Raw genomic sequence first — 9044 nt, forward strand, 5'->3', positions numbered from 1 at the left:
TTGTAATCATACCAACTGATCGTTAATTTACCAAACATCTTTTTATAATCAACTAATGTATTTGCCAAAGTGCCAAACACTCCCATTATTCTTTCAAATACGGAGCATATATATAAACACTCCCATTTTTCCTTTTTAAATTTGGAAAAAGTGTCAAATAAGCCACTGAACTTATCACTTTTGTGCAATTGGGCCATTAAACTTAAAAAGTGTGCAATTTAACCATCAAACAAGCAAAATTTGTGCAATTGGACCATTTTTACCAAATTTTTTAATTCAATTTGAGTTAAAAACATTTCAATATTGACTCCCAAGTAGTATGGTAGAAGAAAATGTCACTCTCAATACATATATGTTAGTAATATAATTGGATTTTACCAGAAAATTTTTGTAAAAATGGTCCAATTGCACAAATTTTGTTGGTTTGATGGTTTAATTGTACACTTTTTAAGTTCAATGGCCCAATTACACAAAAGAAATAAGTTCAGTGACCTGTTTGACACTTTTTCCTTCAAATTTTAATACATGGAGTGTGTGTTCGTGTGAAGATATATATGAGGTGTTTTCCGGCGAGGGTTATGCACCGGAAACTCGCAAACCTGGGAAAGCACGGAGAGGTAACGTTGGAGAGGATTTTCGATTGCATCCATGAAATCACCACGGCTCTCGCCTTCTCTAGGATGATCCACTCAGCGTATCGTGCCCAAACCACTTCGTGCATCGCCCAATGGCGGATCGACAACCTCGCCGTCTGCACATACCGCAACTCGGAACCTTTCAAGATCGGTAGATGGAATTGGTCAGTCTCTCTACTGCTCACCCCTGTTTTTTTCTTTCCCACTATTTTCACTGGTTTGTTTTAAAAATTCAAATTTTTCTTTCTTTCATTATATCACTGATTGTAGTAAGTTTAGACAATTATATCATCCACTGCATGGATTCTACAAAAAATTTTGGTATGTTTTGTTTTCTTAGGATGGTCAGTCTTGCTGGGACTATGATACTATTGTTTTTATATACAGAAATCAATAAACTATTGATTATTGTATCATGGGTTGTAGTAATTTTAGCACTAAGCTTTAAAATATAAATATTTTAGGGAGTAATATATATATTTTTGATTGGATGATCAATCTTGGTGGATTATGTAGGATTTACTGCTGTTAAGAAAATGAAATAGTTTTTTGTTTGAATCCCTTTCCAAAAGTATTGGATATTTTTACAACTGCTAATGATTAGGTACACGAAAGGGTGTGACCTTTAAATGTTTAAAGGGTCCATTTTTATCAGTTTCTTCTTCACTTTCCAGGATGAGTTTAAGAGAAAATGAGCTTCTGAAGTTGTGTTTAGCTATCATAATTGTAGTAAATTTTGTTGTTTTGTGTTGAAGTCATTTAGTTGTGGAGAAGAACAGAACCCCAGCTCAACATAATCCAAATATCTTAAGAATTGTTGAAGTCATTTTGTTTCCTGTCAAAGCGCTTTATCATTTTTTTTTGTTGATTCATTGCCTTATTCCTTTCTTCGATATTCAACCCTTTTTTCTTAAATTATTTTTGTTAGGAATTAGAGAACTTCTATTACACAATTTCAGAATATCTGATCAGAATATGGAGGGTTCTCGTGTCTGCAAGAGTTGTGGTACTAGAGGGAAAGTTGTCACGGACCATGACACGGGCAATTCGGTTTGCACATCTTGTGGCGTTGTTCAGGATTTTGACAATTTTCAGGCTCATATTGGGGGCATTAATGGTCCTGTTGGTACATATGTTCGTGTTGGAACTGTCGGCAATGGAAGTCTTTATAGTTATAAAGAGACTAAGATTTATGAAGCACAGAAGGTGATTGAGGATTTGATGTATAAGTTAGGATTTTCAGCGACAAAATCAAGTGAGGTTAAACATATGATTGAGAAAATTACTGAAGGTGAATATGGTCAAGGTAGATGGTTTTCTGTGCTTATTGGTGCATGCTCTTACATTGCCATGAGGAAGGATTTGAAAGCGTTGCCCATGGAGGAAGTGGCGAATTTGGTTGGTTGTGATGTTTTTGAAATGGGCCGAATGATCAAACGGGTTGTGGATTTTCTTGATTTGAGGTTGCCAGAGTTTGATATTGTGAACTCGTTTGAACAGGCAATTAGAAGCTGTCCAAGTTTTAGGGAGGTTTCGGAGGACATGATCTCAAGGATGTTGAAGCAAGGGGTATTTTTGGTGCAGTGCTTGGTGAACTGGTTTGTGACAACGGGAAGGAGGCCAATGCCAGTGGTCGCAGCAGTGTTGGTGTTTGTTGCAGAGCTAAACCAAATTTCCATTAAGATGGGAGATGTGGCAAGTGAGTTACACGTGGCCCTCAAAACTTGTAAATTAAGATACAAAGAGCTTTTGGAGAGACTCGTAAAGGTTGCCCAAGCCTTGCCTTGGGGTAAGGATGTTAACACAAAGAATATAATGCGGAATGCACCATCTGTCATTCAGTATATGGAGTTGAAGTCAATGTCAAACCGCGATGACAAGGGAAATGGTTCTGAATGTGCTGTTTATGATATGAATTACTTGGTTGGTGACTGCCTGAGCAAGGAAAATTTATATGGCTATGATGTTTATGGCACTGAAAATGATTCGCAATATTTCAAAGGTGAAAACTCCCAAGCTTTGTACACCGAAGCTCCAGAAAGATTACAGCTTTCTCACGAGTCCTTGTCAATGATTTATTCAGAATTGAAGAATGAGGTGTCTATAGCCAAGGAAACTACTGAGAATGGATACACCAGAACAGGGAAAGGGAGAGAATATGACATACTTACTTTTACCGACTGGTGGAAGGGTGAATCAGAACTAAGCAGAAAGCTTCTTCTGAAGCAAATATTGGAGAAAGATACGGGGCTAAATGCTACACCTCCTTCGTTCGATAGAGGTTGCTTGGCATATGAAAGGCGAAGAGAGAAGATATATGCTGCTAAGCTGCGCATTCAGAGGACTATGCATCCTTCAGCTGCTGCTGCTGCTGACGATGATAAAAAGGATCTTTCTGTTTCAGATATTGGTAAACATGGGAAGAAAAGAAAGAGGAAAATGCATTTTGATATTGATTGGGAAGATTTCATTATTGAAACGCTTCTCCTTCATCAGGTCAGAGAAGAAGAGATTGAGAAGGGGCATTATATTGCATTGCTGGGTCTGCATGTTTTCAATGGCGGAAGTTGATTCATGTAAATGCATTAAGTACCAAAAATTCTCAATCTTTCTATCAAATTATCTAAGATGCCAATGTCAAAGTATTTTTAATTTCTTGTGTGAAATTATACAATAGCCCACAGTTTTGTTACAAGGAGTGGGAAATATGGATTTGAATCCTAATTTTCTGTTCTCTTTGCCACTTATTTTTCAATTATATACAGCGTGGTGCTGCCAGCATGCCTGGAACATTCTTCTTGCCACAGATTACACTAATGCTTAATGTGTACAGGTACAAAATCAAAGTGCTTTATTATTAATATTTTTTTAAATATATTTTAAAACATTTTAAGTGATACCCATTCATAAATATACTTGATCATTTGTAGATTATATGCCCCTTTTTGTTACTTTCTAATAGACTTTTGAATAATATTCCCTCTCCCTTTTAGTCCCAAAATAATTGAAACTTGTGGCTCTTTTTGAATAGCTAATGGTGATTTGCTGAACTGTGAATTCTTGCAAATGAAGGGCCATTTGCCTCTCAGACATCCATTGTTAAACTGTTATATGGTAGGTTCCGTTGTTTAGAATTTGAATTCTATTTTTAAATACATATTCTTACTATTTTATGTTTATTGCCATTTTGGTGAAGAGGGAAACTTTAAAGCTTATTGATTGGTACATTCTTGGATAAAACCTGAAGGTCGAAGGTCAACCACAGATTGGAAAACATTTGTGCCCAATGGTGGACCCAGTTTTGGCTGGACAACAGAATTTCCTCGCTGAACTTGTTGTGTCGTTGAACCGATTTTGGCTGTTATATAATGTCAGGGAAATGCTTGGTTCTAAAGGGAAGAGTAATACCCCAACCGAATTTTGAAGCAAAAGTGAGCAAGCTTGTCGAGCTGGGGTTGGGAAGGGCATCAGTCATACAGGCTTTGAAGTTTTTCGACGGCAATGAAGGACAATTAGCTGCCTATCTTTTTGGTGGTTGACGGGCAACTTTATTCTTGTACACCAATCGCTTGTTTGATCAAAGGCTCGAAAGAACTTTTTCCAGTGTGGCCCTTCATGAAGCAGGCCAGGAAGTGTGAGTGGAATAACGAGAATTAATTACCATTTTTTTTAATGCTGTCGTTTATTCTTTCCTATGTATCATGTTATTGCAGAAGTTATAAGATTTACAGATTTGAATATCTTTCCAACTTGTCTCCCTGTGGGGGTTGATGTTGAAAGCTTGAAATGAACGGACCAGATTACACAAGAAACTGTTGATTATGTTGCTAGTCTTTTTCTTTTTGAGGAATGAGAATCCAGAAAGATAGATGCTATTATGCTAATAATATTCCTTCTCCAAGAACCTATTGAAAGGCCCCTATATATACATCTATTTTACTCAGTATCCTTGAGAAAAACCAGGTTTAGCAGACAATGTTTTCTTCCCAGCTGGAATTGTTCCATGAATGGGCACTGAAACATCCTATTTAGAACTCCACCACAAAGGTAAGGAATTTCTGCCCATAATAATACTATGATGTTTCACCCCCACAATCTCTTGGTTGCACACCTGACATGTAGTGTAGTCATTGGCTCTTGGCTCATGACTTGGCTAAACGGGAGGTCTCTTAAATGCTGATTTGACTACGAGCTCAAACGTCAATTTGATCATTGACTTGGTGAGTAGTTAAAAAAAAGGTCTCCTAGATGTTAGTTCGGTGATTTACTTCATTGTTAAACGGGTGGTCTCTTAAATGTCAATTTGGCTATAAATTCATGTCAGTTTGATCATTTGACTTAGTATTTATTTAAACAGTTAAACGAGAGGTCTCTTAGAAGTTAGTTTAGCTATCAACTTGATGGTCAGAGTTCTTCGAGAGATTAAAGTTTAGTGGTCAAGTGATGACCCATGTGCGCAATCAAATCTTGAATTTAGTGTTAAAAAAAACTCATAACAGGAGATTTTGATGATGAGGTAGTTTCTAGAAGTGACATTTTTTTTTGCAGCTTCAAAATATAATGAAGTTCTTTGTCCTCTTGATGTTGATTGCCCATCCAACAATTGCATTATTTTCCAAACTCCTATTCAATCACCTTTATTAAGTCATCTACTCTCATAACACCTTCTCTCATAGCAGTGCCATTTGTCACTAACATACCCCCTTCACAAAAATCTTCCAACAAATCATTTCATCTTCCCACAATCAGTCCAAGTACATAAAATTGACTACCATTAGTCCTTCCGCTAATGCCACTGTAAATGTGTTTTGTGTGGAAAAGATTAAAAAGGAGACTTTGTATAGTTGAATCATAAAAGGATAAAACTTCAATCTCAAGGATTTCATTATTCTTATCCCAAAAACTTGGTGGACGAGCTCTCAGCAAAGTTAAGTTATCAACTTCTTTTGAATTGATCAATCAGTTAAACTATGTCGGGACATATAGTTGAATCATGGAAAGAGTAATGTTAGTTGAATTATGTCGGGAGTATTTCTTCCTATTGTTTTTTAATGAGTAATGCTACACATACTCACTTTTTACTCCACTTTCTACTCCCTGCTTACATGATATTGATTCATTTTAAATAAATGTGGGTCACTGTTTTTTTTTCTTTTTTTTTTCTTCTCCTTTCAATAAAATCAAGGCACGTGGCGAGAGTTGTAGTCATTTGGTCTCTCGACTATTAGGATTTCACTACTTTAGTCTTGACATCTAAACTTGCTCAATGTTATCGAAACTCAACAACGATAGTGTAGTGATTATGTCCGAAGTGAGCAGATCTCTTGTATACACCGACAATTTGACTACATCTGCTAAGCCATTGAGTTATCGTGATTTACATTCTTTCAAATACTCTATCGGGTTGAAGTGTGGAAGGCTCCTTAATGTTGGGATTCAACTTTTTGGGGCAAGACATTTGATATAAGTAGCATTGGGATTGAGATGTCACAGTAGGTGAAGTCTAGGGAGTGAAAGAAAAAAAATAAAAAAATAAAAAATCTTATATTAAGTGAACAGGAGAACATTTCATGAGAAATATGTATGCACATAAACAGGATACCATGATCTGTTCAGTTGGTGAAATTGATCTGTACATGTCTAGGTATATATAAGTTATATACAAAGACAAATTCCATTTGAACAAACGAATTTTGTCCAATGAACAAATGGTTGCACACAACTGAAACACCAACAACATTTTGATACAAACATTCCCAATGAATTTCTTTCTTTCTTTCTTTCTTTCTTTCTTTCTTTCTTTAACCCAGAAATTCAGAACCCTTTCCAGACACCAAGAATTTCATGGAAGACTTCAGAGATCAGCTCTCTGTCTGCATATTGCAGAAAGACGTTAAAATCGTCGTGAATGTCATAAATCTTACCGAATTTCACGAGATACTGCATGCAACAAGCCTTCAGCTTCGGGAGCTGATAAAGCGAGGCGTTTTGGAGCCTCTCGAGAACGTTCTTCGTGTCAATGTCCTGCAGCAGGCTCTCGTGGCACGCCTCTTTCAGGTCCGTGACATCGTACTTGTCAGCTGCCCGGAGCAGGGCTAACCGGTGGGTTAAGAATTCCCCGTTCTGGATGTTCCCGTATATGTAATTGAGGAAAGCCTGGCAAGCCTCGCCCGACATGTCGGAGATGTCCACGCTGGACATCTCTTTCTCCTTGAGGTTGTGAGAGAACATGCTTCGGAAGACGGGCGACCTTGCAGCAAGGACGGCTCGATGGGCTGCAATGCTCCCGTCTGCAGTGTTGATTTGGATGTCGGTGTGGATGCTTTCGGACAACATTCGGCCTAGAGATATCAAGGCAATTGCATTCGACTCGTTCTCTTTACACCCTTCGGCCCAGATCGAGCAAAGCTCTCTAGTCTGTGCAACAATGCAAAGAAAACACTCGTTACACCTCAAAAACAGACGAGATCAATCCACCCTTCAGTGCATAAAAGTAAGCTGTTATTTCCATATACATGAAAACGCATGACACAACCCTATAAACAGACATAACCCTTTGTTTTTCAACAAAAAACGCGTGACCAAACTCATTAAATTGATGTGTATGTAAGGCAAGCATCAATACATAGAATGAATAAAACATCAAAACGAGATTTAGGAGTAAACAAGTACATTTGGCGAGGCGATCTTGAGATCAAGAAACTCAACGTCGATGATGAATTTGCCCGTAAATGGCACTTCAATCGCCCAAGAGAAGTCTTCGTTGGTCTTTAGCTGCTTGTCTACAACTTCTGCATCCCAAATCATACCAAAAACAATAAGAAAAAAAACCGAAGAGAGAAACGATCAAACTAGCAAACGAAAGAAATAGCTATACCTGGGTGAGCCAAAGTCTTGCGACCTCCAAAGGACGACACTACTCTAATGATAAAAGACGCTACAGGAGGATTATCCCTTGTTGAATTCGAAACCTCGGGGTACAATTTAATGCACAATGTTCTGCTCTTCTCCACAGCTAAATGCCTTCAACACAAAACAACAAAATTCACTTCAATTATGACACCCAAACACAACTTCAGAACCCCATTTTCTCTTAAACTCATCCTGGAAACTGAAGAAGAAACTCATAAAAATGGACCCTTTTAATCTTTAACAGTTTAAAGGCCACACCCCTTCCTGTACCTAAGCATTATTAGTTCTAAAAATATCCAATAACTTTGGAAAGGGACTCAAACAAAGTTACAAAACCTATTTCATTTTCTTAACAGTATTAAATCCTTCATAATCCACCAAGATTGATCATCCAATCAAAACAAACAAATTTATACTCTTAGCTAAAATTACTAAAATCCATGATACAATAACCAATAATTTCTTGATTTCAGTATATAAAAAAAACAAAACCATCATAGTCCCAGCAAGATTGATCATCCTAAGAACACAAAACATATCAAAAAATTTTCTAAAATCCATGCAATGGATGATATAATTGTCTAAACTTACCACAATCAGTGATACAATGAAAGAAAAAAAATTGAATTTTGAAAACAAAAGAATGAAAACAGTGGGAAACAAAAAACAGGGGAGTTACCAATTCCATCTACCGATCTTGAAAGGATCGGATTTGCGATAAGTGCAAGCGGCAAGGTTGTCGATCCGCCATTGGGCGAGGCGCGAAGTGGTTTGGACGCGATAAGCGGAGTCGGTCATCCTAGGGAAGGCGAGAGCCGAGGTGATTTCATGGATGCAATCGAAAATCCCCTCCAACGTTAGCTCTCCGTGCTTTCCCAGGATTGCGAGTTTCTGGTACACGAACCCTCCTCGCCGGAAAATACCTCATATATCTTCACATAAACGCGCGCAGACACGGACACACTCCACTCCGGGTAATAAAAAAGGGGGAAAAAACACTGAGAGAGAAACCTTAAAATAAGCAAATCTTGGGGATTCTGTTGAGCGGATGAGCCAAATGGGTTTCGGGCACGCAAAGGGTATTTGTTGGTAATGCTTTACGCCATTGATGGTGAAACTTTGGAGGTTTTGTTTTTGTTTATCTTCTCTGCTCATTTGTTGGCTTACACTGCACTTCAGAGGCCGATGGCTATACTATTTTATATGCAGATTTGTACACATTTTGAGCCTGCTACTGTTTACTTATTTATTTATTTATTATTATTATTTGTATGAGAAACTCGCCTTCACTATCCAATAGTGTGCACATGTAAACCTGATAAGTAAATGTTGATTACTTATAGTTTACCGACTTAAACAAAGAAGGTCAATAAGTTACCTGTAGGAAATCAAACTTGTAACCTTCTAGTTACTAGGTTAACTGTCTAACTAATTTGACTGGAGTTGTCCCCTTATTGTGCTTTAACCACTTGAGATGAATCTCGTGGGCCCCACGTC

At 37.6% G+C, this 9044-nt stretch overlaps 2 protein-coding genes across 5 annotated transcripts; one reads left to right on the top strand and one right to left on the bottom strand.

The window, feature by feature from the left end:
• Positions 1 to 532: 532 nt before the first annotated feature.
• Positions 533 to 4465, top strand: LOC116022738 (plant-specific TFIIB-related protein PTF2-like). Of its 4 annotated transcripts, XM_031263591.1 has the most exons (5): positions 533 to 799; positions 1564 to 3211; positions 3401 to 3468; positions 3667 to 3749; positions 3832 to 4465. In XM_031263591.1, the coding sequence occupies exon 2, from the start codon at positions 1611 to 1613 to the stop codon at positions 3204 to 3206; it is 1596 nt and encodes a 531-aa protein (XP_031119451.1). In that variant the 5' UTR covers positions 533 to 799; positions 1564 to 1610; the 3' UTR covers positions 3207 to 3211; positions 3401 to 3468; positions 3667 to 3749; positions 3832 to 4465. The 4 variants fall into 4 exon arrangements, with proteins under 4 accessions (XP_031119451.1, XP_031119449.1, XP_031119450.1 ...); XM_031263589.1 differs by having other exon boundaries at positions 1564 to 3468; XM_031263590.1 differs by having other exon boundaries at positions 1564 to 3468; positions 3883 to 4465.
• Positions 4466 to 6160: 1695 nt separating this feature from the next.
• Positions 6161 to 8720, bottom strand: LOC116021637 (BTB/POZ domain-containing protein At1g55760). Its single transcript, XM_031262091.1, has 4 exons — positions 8227 to 8720; positions 7513 to 7658; positions 7308 to 7426; positions 6161 to 7052 (listed from the first exon to the last, which is right to left on the bottom strand). The coding sequence occupies exons 1-4, from the start codon at positions 8343 to 8345 to the stop codon at positions 6450 to 6452; spliced, it is 987 nt and encodes a 328-aa protein (XP_031117951.1). The 5' UTR covers positions 8346 to 8720; the 3' UTR covers positions 6161 to 6449.
• Between the last annotated feature and the right edge of the window lie 324 nt (positions 8721 to 9044).

Source organism: Ipomoea triloba, chromosome 6 (assembly GCF_003576645.1).
Source record: "Ipomoea triloba cultivar NCNSP0323 chromosome 6, ASM357664v1".
Classification (NCBI taxonomy): Eukaryota; Viridiplantae; Streptophyta; class Magnoliopsida; order Solanales; family Convolvulaceae; genus Ipomoea; species Ipomoea triloba.

Coding starts and splice junctions, on each gene's coding strand:
- LOC116022738 (XM_031263589.1), top strand. CDS start 1,611: ATGGAGGGTTCTCGTGTCTGCAAGAGTTGTGGTACTAGAGGGAAAGTT.
- LOC116021637 (XM_031262091.1), bottom strand. CDS start 8,345: ATGACCGACTCCGCTTATCGCGTCCAAACCACTTCGCGCCTCGCCCAA. Junction 7,427..7,512: donor CAAGACTTTGGCTCACCCAG/GTATAGCTATTT, acceptor TTTGGGATGCAG/AAGTTGTAGACAAGCAGCTA. Junction 7,053..7,307: donor TCAAGATCGCCTCGCCAAAT/GTACTTGTTTAC, acceptor ATTGTTGCACAG/ACTAGAGAGCTTTGCTCGAT.